A 13,433-nucleotide genomic window follows, 5' to 3' on the forward strand; every position below is an offset into this window, starting at 1 on the left:
TCTTTCAAGGTCAGAGTAATTCATGTAAAAAGTACCTTGCAGTTTTTATGCTACATTCTTAGAAAAATTATCCTAAGAATAGCCACTGATATTGTAACGACTGCCTTTCCATATGGAACAGGGCATGAGAACACAGTTAAATAACAAGTCATGTGTCTGACACAATTCAATCAGTTCAATAATTATTTATCACAATGTTGTAAGCACTTACAAAGCAATGTTAGAAGTTTGGTTTAACAAGATGTCCCCTAGCAATGTCTCAGGGTTCAGGACTGTCAAGGACTTTACTGAACCATACATAGTAGGGCTTCAAGTCAAGCTAAAAAACTGGGTAGCAAAGTATTTAAACAATGGTTAGCACTCTGAAATGTTTCAGTGTTACATAATGATGTGGTGTTTTGTTTGGCCACTTGTTGATTGAGCAGCTTAACTTAGCTGTAATTGGACATGCCCACATTTTTTTGTGGCAAAAGCAAGCAAAGTGTCAGGCGGTCATATTACAGTCGAACCTGTATATAATGACCCTGTATAAGGCGGCCACCCTCTATTAAGTGGCCAGTTTTCAAAGTCCTGATTTTTCACTCATACAAATGCTGTATTTGTTACCTGTATTAGGCGGCCACCTCTATTAAGCGGCACAGCCACCCTGTAGCAGTCCTGTGTTTGTCTTTCTTTGTTATATTTTCCTGTATTAAGTGGCCACCCTGAGCGTAGCAAGTATGAAATTGAATATAACATCTTTGAAATGATGGAATGAGATATTTTGTTGTGAACTGTAAGTCATAGAAAATACAGTACTCTATACTGTACAAGAGAAGAGGACAATTTATTGCACAATACTTTAACACAATGTGATGTCTATTATACCATTAAGTTACAAGTTGGCATTGAACCTTGTTTAAAGTATTGATCACTTGAAAGAGTGTTAGAAAAGTTATCCTGTGGTTATTGTTATTTATTATCCTATTGTTTCCTTGCATGAAGTGTTTTTGTAGAGATGCCCAGTAGTATTTTTAGTGATCCTGTATTAAGTGGCCAGCTCCTCTAGTCCCGAGGGTGGCTATTACTTACAGGTTCGACTGTTCCCACTTTGATGAAGATCACTTTAATGTTAGGAATGTGTGGTTATACTTGTTTAGATAGACATTTCAGTGGTATGGTTAGACATCAACAACAGACGATAGGTTACCAGAGTGCAACATACTGTAGTTAAATTTTGAATTGATTTTACTACGTTGTAGTGTGTATGTTTATCCATGTACATTGTTTGTCCAGGTATATGGTTTTTTATCAGTCATACATGTACTTTCTAGGAAAACCTGAGAAAAAGACATGATTTTTGAGAACTTTAAAAAGTGAAAATGACAATATCTTATGTCGATAATAAAATTGCAGTGTGCTAATAATATGAGGTAGTAGAGGGCATATATTTTAGCCTAGTTGCTTTTGATTCAGATTGAGAGTTATCTATTGATGCAATATATAGTACTATAAAAGGTTCCATATGCATGTGCAATCTGTCTTTTTAGAGCCTAACAATAATTTTGGACACATTCATGTCATGTATAGAGTATGGTTTCGTATGTGTAGCTTCAGGGAATTTTTCATTGACAATTTTAGAAACCAGGTTAAGCATTTTCGGTCAACCATTGCTCAACTGATTGTGGCGTGTTAGGATCCTAATGACCTTTGTTTTTTTTTCACCATACATTGTGAGAACTGTGTAGTCAATCACAGGTAAAGCATGTTTTAGCACCCAAGTTGTTCTCACCATGTTATAAAAGAATTGGTTCATGCTTTTAGTTGTGCACATGTCAAGTTATGGATGCACTGAGGAAGTTTGGAGAGCACTCAAGAAGCTGGAGTTGCTCTCGGCTATTGCCTTGAGCAACTCTTACACTTCTTTCGTGCTATCCAAACTTCCTGCGTGCATCCATAACTCGATATATGCACGCTAAGCATGAACCAATTCTTTGAGGTAGAAAATTTGAAGACTGAAGTGTTTGAGAATGGGAAATCAAAGTGCAGTGTCTAGATAGGAAATAATGTGGTACAAGAAAAGTGGTACACGTGCCTGTAATGTTTCATGCATAAAACACAAAAATCAGCAATTTAAAAATAACAAATAAATAATACATTTAGCTATCTCTAGTTAGTAATCAGTCTTTCGGCTGTTTTTTTGTGAGGCAAGGTAATAAAAATGTTTTCAAGATCAATTTGAATAGGGGAATATTTTTGACAAAATTTGGCTGAAAGAAGATTGTTTTAGATCTATAATGGTTCAGGTATTGTGTAATGCTAAGTTATTAAATGAACGCAATAGAAAAAAATATATGACTCCATGCTGCTGCTGCTTATACTAGGGGATATGTTTGGTATACAAATTGTTATCTTATTTACACAGGACCAATGATCTTGCAATTAAATAAAATTAAACAAGTTGAAGACCAATGAGTTATAATACAGGTACATGATATTGTGCCTGTGGTGGATTTGTGAAGCTGAAAATGGAATCATATGACATCTTGTTACAGTTTGTAACAGTAAATGTTGATGCCATTCAGATTGTTTTGGTTTTCTCGTCTGTATTTAGTCTTCATTTCCCAAGGTAATAATTACTCAAGCGTTGAATTAATCACTGCATTTACTCCATGCTCAATTTACATTCCTTCAGGGCATTCTTAATGAAATTTTGCAAATGGTATTAAGTTGTCATTTAGTTTTGCTGCATGACCAAAAGGTGATCATACAATGTTCAAGGATGCACATTGTATGTGTGATCTTTCAAGAGGCTGTGAAAACCCGTTGTCTTCACAGTATTTAAATGAAGTGCTTTTGAGGTCAGTTTCATTGTTTTAGCGATTGTGTTGTGGACAATAACTTATGTAAAGCCAAATATTCTGTTGTCATGCACATATTCAATAGCTGTAAACATAACATTCTTTGTGAATTCTAATTTAGCTTTTGATGAAAGTAGTGAGTTCTTGCAGTGAGGAGTACTGTAGAACTTAAATCTAGTGCTAAGATCATAAAATTAATTCTCTTCAAGACTCTGTTTAGGAGATTTTGGAGACGTTGTCTTATCATAACTATCTTTCCCTTTATGTTTAGTTTGGCACATTAGATATGTTTATTGCAATAAAGTTTAGAAAGTGCCAGTTTTCTATGTGTTTTGTGGATAAACATGTCACAGAATACATTGTCAGAATTGCCCGCCAGTTCGTTATAGGGGCATTGTATCTTATGTTTACACTCTGCTGAGTTTTTATTTTGAGTGTAAAGATTTGAATCAAAATTGCTATCAGTTGTGTTGCCAGGCTTAAATATCTGATACATGTATGTTTACTTGTAGCAATTCAGATATGAAAGATAGCTATCATGCCTTGGGGAGAATGCAATAGAATCTGATAGGACTCTAAGAGTAGCCCTGCGCAATCTAGTTATCTTCTACAATGATATACTTGTAAAGAAATTCCATACAGTTTAGTTTCTTTTATATATTAAGTAAATTGGTAGGGCATAGAGTGATAACACCATAATGATGACAATAATGCAAGAAGTGGATTCTTAGAATATCCACTAGAGGATCTAGACAAGGCAGACCAATGTAGGCACTGTTTACAAAATACATGTACTGCTATGATAAAAAACCTAGTGATTTGATCTTGGGTTTTCATGCATGAGATCATATGACTTGGAGAAGTGGATCTCAGGGACGCTTGAATGAGTTTGTGATAAAAGGAAAAAGTCTTCTATAGATGTCAAAATGACCATAATGAGTAACTTGTGTCAATTCAGTTCACACCATTAGTTGATGTGGTCTGCAAAACTTTTTATGCAGTGGAATCCTTGTTTCTCAAAGCCTTGATTTCTTTAGCTATGCAATAGCTTGAACCAAATGGGGTTTCCTTCCCCCCAGTTGAACACTAATTTTACCCCCCCCCCCCTGATTTCTTAAACTATTAGAAACAGTCAGAATTCCACTGTTACTTCATTACTTTTCACATGTGAACATTACCTAACAGGTGATATTGTTTGGAAGTTATCATGAAGCTTGCTCTGATCTGACTGATGGAGGTCATGTTAGTACTCCGTAAATATATAATTTTAGAAAACAGCCCTAAGAAAATATGCGCGCTGATGGGTTAAAAATCATGTTTCTCTAACTTGATGGAAACGCAGAACTTGCACGAGCTGTTGATGTAACGATGGCACGAGCAAAGAGAATTTACATTTTGATGATCAAAATAAACAAGTTGTTTCCCTTTTTTGTCACGGCGTTTTCTAAAAGAAATAGAAAACATGTTCTCTGTGTTTATATCAAGTTATAGAAATACTCGTGAAAGTTTTAAAAAAGCTGTGGAAACACTTGCCTATGGCTCATGTTCCCACAGCATTTCTCGTTCTCCCAAACTTCCACTCGTGTTTCTATATCTCAATAGAAACATGGTACATGTTTTCTATTTCTTAAATATGGTAATTTCCATTTAAATTGTAGTGATCCTGAGCTTTTATTGACTGAATTGTATTATTTTTTTGTTTCCTTCCAGTCTTTAGCTCATTCAGATATAGGTAAGTAACAAGTACTTGTTTTATTATTGACATCAATGAAATTAATTTTTGATCTCAGTAAATTTATTAACTATAAGAATAAATTGAAAAATACTTGCTAGAAAAAAACCAACCACACATAACTGAAACCACAAATTAACTACAACATTCACAAAGACTAGACTCACAGCAGTCAATTGCTATCATATTAAACTGTATAAATGTTTTTTTGAAAAAAAAAAAATTGTCATTCCTTTGACAGTTTGTGAAGGCATGATCTCATTACACATTATAAACAAAATTATTATGTATTGTTTTTTTCAGTCTTGGGAACATCCTCAAGTAAGAAGACATTAAACAATAGTGCGAGTATCAGCTCTAGTACTCAGAGTATTCACAGCTTGAGTAGCATGCCTGGTGACATGTCCCAAGTGGATGGAAGAGTTGGTCGCTGGGCACTTGGCTTTGACAAGCTCATGGAAGATCCTGCTGGGCTGGGCTGCTTTAAGGTGCATGTGCAAAAAAATTACGTTCTTTATGATTTTAAGTAGGCCTGCAGCAAGTTCATGGTTAGGTTGACTGTATTGTCCACGAGAAAACGTAGCCTCTTCCAGGCGATCAGTTAGTTGGGGTATTTGAAAAACGGCAAGCGAAAAAATAGGGGAGAAGTGTAGCGAGAGAAAGCAAAAGAACGCCTGTGGGCAAACATAACAAAAGGCCCTTCTGCCCCCTTTAGACTGCCCACAGGGGCCCGTAGAGGTCATAGGACTGCATGGCTTCCATTGTTATGACCCTGAATATCGCTTTGCAGTGTTTGACACCTCTAATTTGCCATGTGTTTCTACTTTGTTTAGGTTCATTTATGTTGCAAAATAAGTCTCTAAGGTAAAGGGTGGGCTTTCAAGGGACAAAGCTTGAAATTGTCTGTGGACATGTTGCCTACATGCATTCTATTGTCACGCCAGTCCTGGCTGTTTGATTAGAACTGTTTGCAAGTACATTATGTTGCTTTTTATCACGGATATCATAGTTATCTTTGTCTGGTTTTTCTTCAGAGACTGCCTTAGCTTTACTTTGAGAAAGCTATACTTTTGCATTGAGACGTTCTTGTGTTTCTTACATCAATTTGATTGAGCTTGTCTCTCCAACTCAGTGTTTAGGTTTATACCCCCTCTGTTCATTCTTGTACCACATGGTTCAAATGCAGCAGCTTACGTGCCAGTCTGTTGATTGTTTTGCGTGTTATATATGCCATTGTTTTGGCTTTGTTCAGATTTGAACACCGTGTCACTCGTTGAAAGGTCTCTGAGCCCCGCCATATCACATTTTGCGTAATATGCTCAAGTGTTGACAAAACCTGTCAAAACTGACCAACCAGAGGGTATACCGGAATGACCTTTTGACAGTGAAGAATGATCATCGCAGTTAATTTTCCAATTTAAGCAATTGGAAAGAAGAAGCCTGGGAAAAAAAAAATCAGGGCTTCAACGGGATTTGAACCCATGACCTCCGCAATACCGGTGCGATGCTCTACCAACTGAGCTATGAAGCCACACATTGGGAGCGAGGTCAATTAATTGAGTTCATATCTTCCCGTGAGGAGTGAAATGATGTGAAGTTTATATGAAATAACTGCGATGATCATTCTTCACTGTCATCTACAACCGCAGTTCATATATGAATTATTTCATATAAACTTCACATCATTTCACTCCTCACGGGAAGATATGAACTCAATTAATTGACCTCGCTCCCAATGTGTGGCTTCATAGCTCAGTTGGTAGAGCATTGCACTGGTATCACGGAGGTCATGGGTTCGAATCCCGTTGAAGCCCTGATTTTTTTTTTTTTTTTCAGGCTTCTTCTTTCCAATTGCTTAAATTGGAAAATTAACTGCGATGATCATTCTTCACCGTCATCTACAACCGCAGTTCATATATGAATTATTTCATATAAACTTCACATCAGAATGACCTTTTGTTAAGTTTGCGCACAGACGTTCTTTTGCCTTCTCTCACAACCTTTCTCCCCTTTTTTTCACTCACCGTTTGCCCCAACTAACTGAACACCTGGAAGAGGCTACAAGAAAACTGAACCTGCTTTAAAAATACTTATATGCACATTTTTTTTTAGGAAAAGGGAAAATTTGGGTTACCATGAATACTTTGGAGATGTACATGTACCTTAGGGCCATCACTAACATGATGTACTCTTTGATAATAATACCTTCACAGGAGTTCTTGAAGAAAGAATTTAGTGATGAAAATATTGTTTTCTGGATTGCATGTGAAAACTTCAGGAATATCACAGATTTTGAAGAGGTAAGAACTACAATATGGGACCCACTATTGATGTTGATGAATTCATGCCATTATCTTGTGCAGCCTTGTGTATTAGGGTTCTGGTACCAGCTATTTCTCGTGCCTTGGCACAGATACAATAAACACCCACATATAAGAACCTATTGGGGTTCAGGCTTATTAAGTTCTTATTTACCAGGTGCTTAGTAAGAAATCAGCCTGAAAATGTTCTGTAAAATGTTGTTTCAATCAAATTTAACAAATTATTAATGTTTTTGAACTTGTGTAAGGTCTGGAATATTGGTCAAGTTCTTTTATTCTTGTCAATTGTTTGCTTAAGACATTGTACTACATTGGGGTTGAATTATAAAATTGATTTGCAAGTGACTAATAGCACCTGGTAGATGAACATCGTGTTCTACTGCTCTCTTGTCATCGACTAGTTGCTGATATACTATGACTCTGTTAGTCTTGACAGGGAAACTATTTCTTGATGTTTGGTCTAAAAATCACAACACTGTTAGTTCTGTCTACTATATTTTACATTTTCCACTCGCACAAATACCCCTCTTTCTCTGAATGATGGTGAACTTGGCTGCAGTTTTGACTATTCACTCAAGGAAAATTCAAGCCCTTGGTTGATAACTCAGGGCTTGAAAAAAACCCTGTCTGCTCATCCGGTACAGGTATATTTCCTCTTGGGCAAGTAACTTTCTCTCCTCACTTGCCCTATGGGCAAGAACCCAGGCAAGCCAGCCACTGACTAAATTTTTGGTAATGATTTTGAAATAAAGAGTAAGTTTTAGGCACATGGGTATAATTAAGTGTTTAGATGAAGCTTGATGAAAATTACAAATTATTATGGCATTGTTTTGTTGATTGCATGATGCACGTTCAGAGTTCAGGAGTGGTTACTTTGCACATGATCAAAATCTGCCCTCATCAAGTTCCTTTCCACGACTAAAAATAGTCGTTTTCGGTACGAAAATGCCCTGTTTATTTCATAAAATTTCAACCTTTTTTGCAATAATTTTTTCAGTTTCACTGTTGACTGTACAAAACCAAACTCGACATCAATGTACCAAAGCTGTAGAAGCAGTACGCGAAAGGAAGCTGTATATTTCTACTGGAACAATTGAAGCCCTCGCCAGCATTTTTAATGAACAAATCCAGCAAAATCCCTATGGCAAATCTCTTCGGCAAAACATGAGTTTCTGGTAGAAATATACTTGGGTGCCACTGAAATGAAAAGTATTATTAATATTATTAAAAAAGAAATTGATTAGTAAGTCGTCAAGTAACTTTTAATGTTCCTGGATGTTGACAAAATAATTTTTCATTCAAATGAATATGTTTTCACTCAACCAAAACTATTTTTCATCCACCGAAATGAAAAAAATTTACACTCACCAGCTTTGCAAATTCCACATGATGCATGTATCAAAACTAACGTGGAGAACCAGGAGAAGCTCGATTATTTTTAATTCTACTTGCTTTTAATTTTACGTGGTTCTCATCACTCAAACAAGCCTAATGTCGGCAGAATGGAGTTTAAGGTTCAAGGCGTCTAACACGACCTTCAACGGATTGAAAGCATTGTTTCAAGGATCCCGTTCAAAGCCTGAATATTTTTTCAGGTCTTTTTTCCAGTAGTGTTACAGCTGCATTCGCATCTATCATCATGTCTGCATTGTTTCAAAGACTGGAAACAATGATACTCAGATACTCAGCACGTAATTCAGGAAATAGCAAGCAAGTACATGAGCATGAGAGTGATAAACACTAGGAAGACTACAAACAAATCAGACGGGTTTATAGCATTCCAACATGCCAGTGAATCACTTCATATTTGAGACCATACATTATTGGTTAGTTTGAAAACCTGGGCAAGCGGGTAAGTGCCCCGGGCTAGCAAAATTTGAGAGTTACTTGCCAAAGGGCGAGCGGTAATTCAAATATTTTTCGAGCCTTGATAACTTATAACTTCTGATTATCAATGGTAATGTTTTTGTCTTTTGCCAGCTGAAAATGGAAGCAGAAAGCATCTTCCACAATCATCTTGATGCAAATGCAGCCATGCCTGTTAATATTGACAGTTCAGCGGTGAAGGATGCAGAGGAACATTTGCAAAATCCAAACAATGACATGTTTCGCCTTCAACAACAGCAGGTTAAATGAGTTTATTTGTTTGTGTTGATTAAGGTAGATATCAACAATATCTTGTGCACCTGCCATTCAAATGAAAGCTTTTGAACAGTAGATGTTTTTTGCCCTGCTCTTCAAGATCTGGTGTGTGAAATTTGTTTAAATGAAGGGAATTGAGTGGTCATTTAGATACAATAAGAATGTCGTTTGAAACATTTATGAGGAGTTCTGAAATGTACTATGGCTTTAAAGACATTTGTCTGATACTGTGCAGCCGAGCGGCCCATTGTAAGACTCTTGAAATCAGTTCTCACAGCACATGTACTGTGTTCTGTAGGTTTATACGCTGATGAAATTTGATAGCTACCCACGTTTTCTGAAGTCTGATGTGTACAGACAGAGCCTTGTGGCTGAGATTGAAGGAGGACTTCTCCATTATGAGGAGGGAGAGGAGGAGAGAGAAAACAAAGCCAGAGGCTTCTTCTGGAAGGTACCTGATTTGAAACACATACAATGTCTTCCTGGGAAATGATCTTTCATATGTGTAAAGTAACTGTCATCTGACAAAGTCTCTTTAGTCTCCAGTGCCACCTTAAGGCTTACAGGGCAGTGAACTTTGTCTTGATTACTGATACAGTGGTTACTTCTTACCGTTTTGTATCAAATTCAAACAGAGTGTCATGACAACCGAAGGCCTGATCATCAGAAAAAGAGCAGTCCTGGATTTTTATGGAGAACCAGATTATCCTTAAACCAGTGAATCTGGTGCTAGTTAGTACTGCATCTGCTGTGCATGTAGCTAAAGACAGCCTCACTAAACTTGAAAACGTTCAAAACTAACTTGAAGAAAAAAGAAACTAAATCAGTTTAAAAAAGAAATATAAAACTACACAATGTTTTCAATATATTAAAATCAAGGAAGTCCAGCCTAAGAATCCTGAATTCATGAACTGTAATACATTTATTTGTATTGATAACAGTTTTTGTTTTCAGTTTAAAGTTAATTGGTGCTAAAACTGTAAATAGCTTTCATCCGGGAATTTTAACATCAGCTACACCATATACTAATATGAAGTATATTAATTTCAAGGTCTCTTAACTTAATTTTGAGGGTTGTCGGTTAAATGACTTATGTTGAAAGGAAAATAACACCATGACCCAGACTCATTAACTATTCCCCATATGGGAGTCAGTAAGTTAGTCAAGTTTGTTGCGCATTTAATTGAAGTGCTCTTATTAATTTGACATGACTTTGCTCCTGTTAACCTTTGTCAAAGCCAGGTGTATAAAAATAAGCATTTTTTGGTAGTTAATCCTGTAATAAATTGCAACTGTTAAGGTCTTAAACTTTAACCATAAACCTGCTTAATAACCTCCAAATTCCAGGTTCCCTTTCTTTATCCGTCCTCTGAAGAATCCGAATTCTCCAGTGGCAGCAGTCGTAGCAGTTTTAGTCTTGAAGGACAGGTAAATCAGAAAATTTAAATAAACTGTGATAATTAAACAGCTTTCAAGGGCCGTGCCATTTTATATTCACCCCCCCCCCCGCCCCCCCGTAGATGACATTTTCCGAGTGAGTCACCCATAGACGAGATTTTCTGAGGGGTCATTATTCAAAATGTTTATTTCTGAAGGGGTATAATACCATGAGTAAATTTCCGAGGGGGAGTGGGGAAAGTTACGTCATCAACGGGGATTGTGGGATATACTTTTTCTGATGAGGGTACTGCAAAGCACTGCTAAATTTCTGAAGCCCTACAGTTAAATAGGCTCATTTCTGAAGGGGAAAAAGGGTAACTCCAGGAAAAAAATTTCTCAAGGGCTCAGGGGAAAAAAAAACACCTCATCAATAGGGGGTGCGGATATCAAATGGAATGGCCCCAAGTCTAAATATACCTTAGGAAGTGAACTTTAAACTTTGAAACTTGAGCCTCGCTGGTGTTGTCCCACTGTTGTTGTTCTCACTGTTTTTTTCAATAAATACTACACCAGTCTTCTTAGGAATTGTTTTAAAATTCACCGCGGTAAGAAAACACTCGCTTCAATGCTAAACGTCTGTGTTACTTTAAACCTAAGTTTTCGTTAATATTGTGCTTTGCTTGCGGGTCATCGTACGCGACTTTTCGCGCTTGCCTTTTGTTACATTTTGAATCTTGCTCAGGGCCGGGTTGTTCAAAGCCCGATTAAGCTAAACCAGGTTTAGCGAGAAATTTGATTTCAGTTTTGTAACTTTGTGGTCAGGTTTTCTGTTTATATTGTTTGTCCTTCGGCTTTGAGTTTGAATAATCTCAAACTACACAATACATGGCGGGTGGAAGACACTTTTATCCAAGAAAAATTAATGTAACTTTTAATCCTGGGTTAGCGTTAACCGGCTTTTGAACAACCCGGTCTACTGGCAATATTGGTTCTGGATAACTTAAGTTTCAGGTTTACAACAGTTCGAAATGGTAAGTTCCTATGTCATGATGTGTTTGCTTTTAATGGTTAATACACGTAACTCTAAAAACGGTTTGTAAAAGTCGTACCGAAACATGTTGATTCAACTAATCAGAAACAAAACTAGTAACGGCTTTTGTTCGTTTTCCCGCGCTTGAGGCCGTTGCCTGTGTTTATGAATGATTCTGATTGTTTCGTCCGGCTATCTGCGTTGCTTATGATTGACTTTTGGTTTTGTGCGAATCATTACAAAACTGCTTCATGTAGCGTGTTGCAGGATTTTCTCTTCTAATTTTTGTATCCTAATTTACAATGTTTAGCGTTCGGGCCGTAGCTGGGGAAGTAAACACAGCAGCAAACGATCTACTGGAGGCATGGACGGAGAAAGGAAAAAATCATTTCTTCCTTGGAAAGGTGAGGTTTAATACATGTGGGCCTAAGCCTGTTTAGTCTCTGCAGGTTCCCGAAAAGTTCTTCTATTATGGGTTGCTACTAACGTGACTTTTTATTTCCGCCTGTAGCGTTTAGTGATGACGTTACAAACTGATTTGCGTGCTCCGTATGTGGTACGGAAAAGAGCGTGACACTTAGCGCGCGTAATTCAATATGAAGTCACGCAACACAAGGCAAAAAGTGATCACTAGTAACGTCTTGTTCTCCTTTCAACAAGAAACTTTGTCTAACTGCAAGAGTCACCCAGTCTTGGTGATGAAACATATTTTCTATGCGAGCTGTAAAAGTACCCAGTATTAAATCTCTAACAGAACGTTGACTTTCGGAAATCTGTTTTTAGTTGTTTCTTTTTTCAGTGTACCTCATTACTACCAATATTTTTGCCCTTTGTGGAATCGCTGTTTGGTCATTTTGTTTTTAGTTTGTCTATGGTAGCTGATGATATGTTAGTTGCGTGTTTATCAGTCTTAATTGTGTTTTTCTTTGTGCAGAGTAGTCGCTATTTTTAAAAACTTTCAATCTGATATTGCTTTTAAGTAAATCAACGAAATTTTTACAATGTTTTTACAAGAGCCAAACACACTAAATTTTATCACCGAATTGAACTTTTCGGCAAAGTTTTGGAGTAAATTGATGTTTTATAATGTGAAAGAGAAACGATAGAATTTCAAGATGCTCGCTTTCACGTAAAATTAATACAACTGAGACTTTTTTTTAGGACTTCATCATCACTACGTTTTCATTGAATAGCCATTATCATACCATGTTTTATATGTGACACTTTGTATTTGGTAACGTGTGAAAAGTTTTGGAAAAGAACAGAATATTGTGCAGTACAATTAATTTACAAAAATACGTCGCCCTTTTCAAGTTAAAATATTGCTTACATTCCCGATGCGTTTAATTTCCGATAAATATGTTTGGTTTGTTTGCTGTTTCGTTTCCAATTTTGACGATATTAGGTTTTGAAACTAAAATAAATGTTGACCTCCATGATGTCCTGATGAAGAAAAGCGTTTTGCAATTGACATAAAAATAAATTTAAGGATCATTGTTTAAAACGCGCAAATCGTTAGGCTTCACAAATGATAAGCACTCTCTTTGTTCAACAGAACAATCATCGGACATTTAATGGCTATTTTAATGGCTGATAATTTCCATAAAAAGGATATTGCTTTTGTTTCAAGGTACTTAAATACTAAGAATGCTCCTCCCTCTATTTTGCAGGTAAACACGTCAGAAAAGGTCAGTATTGGTTTTTCATGTTAAGCGTAAGTATAATTGTTTTCATTCGCAACAACGAGCCATATTTCACGAGCATTGCTAAATCACTCGGTTCATGTCTCGTAAGTTTTGATGCGAAGAAGACGTCCGAAATGCTGAAGTTTCAGATCACGAGAAGGGCTGAAAACCTTTACTTGGGCCCTGTGGGATATGATTTCTGTCACCACAGTAAGTAGTAAAACCTCTGTTAAACAAACTCTATATTTCTCACTCGCTTAAGCTTTGTTTGGTTGTAACGGATGCAATTGCCAGGGAACTGAT

General features: G+C 36.7%; 1 protein-coding gene and 1 non-coding gene across 3 annotated transcripts in view; one reads left to right on the forward strand and one right to left on the reverse strand.

Moving 5' to 3' along the window:
• The window catches only part of LOC110049744 (regulator of G protein signaling 12-like), a 29,580-nt gene that overhangs the window by 4,139 nt on the left and 12,008 nt on the right, over positions 1-13,433 (forward strand). Inside the window, exons 2-9 of one of the 2 annotated variants that reach the window (XM_089291922.1) lie at positions 4,551-4,572; positions 4,876-5,060; positions 6,786-6,872; positions 8,874-9,020; positions 9,334-9,486; positions 10,383-10,463; positions 11,756-11,849; positions 13,116-13,133. In XM_089291922.1, the coding sequence (XP_089148048.1) occupies positions 4,551-4,572; positions 4,876-5,060; positions 6,786-6,872; positions 8,874-9,020; positions 9,334-9,486; positions 10,383-10,463; positions 11,756-11,849; positions 13,116-13,133 (787 nt within the window). The remainder of the gene's footprint in view (positions 1-4,550; positions 4,573-4,875; positions 5,061-6,785; positions 6,873-8,873; positions 9,021-9,333; positions 9,487-10,382; positions 10,464-11,755; positions 11,850-13,115; positions 13,134-13,433) is intronic. The other variant, XM_089291924.1, reaches the window with a different exon arrangement.
• On the reverse strand, positions 6,031-6,103 carry Trnat-ggu (transfer RNA threonine (anticodon GGU)). Its single transcript has one exon. It is a non-coding gene; the product is annotated as a tRNA-Thr (tRNA).

This window comes from Orbicella faveolata, unplaced genomic scaffold (genome assembly GCF_042242905.1).
Source record: "Orbicella faveolata isolate gen_17 unplaced genomic scaffold, um_ofav_v1 contig_1, whole genome shotgun sequence".
In the NCBI taxonomy this organism is placed as follows: domain Eukaryota; kingdom Metazoa; phylum Cnidaria; class Anthozoa; order Scleractinia; family Merulinidae; genus Orbicella; species Orbicella faveolata.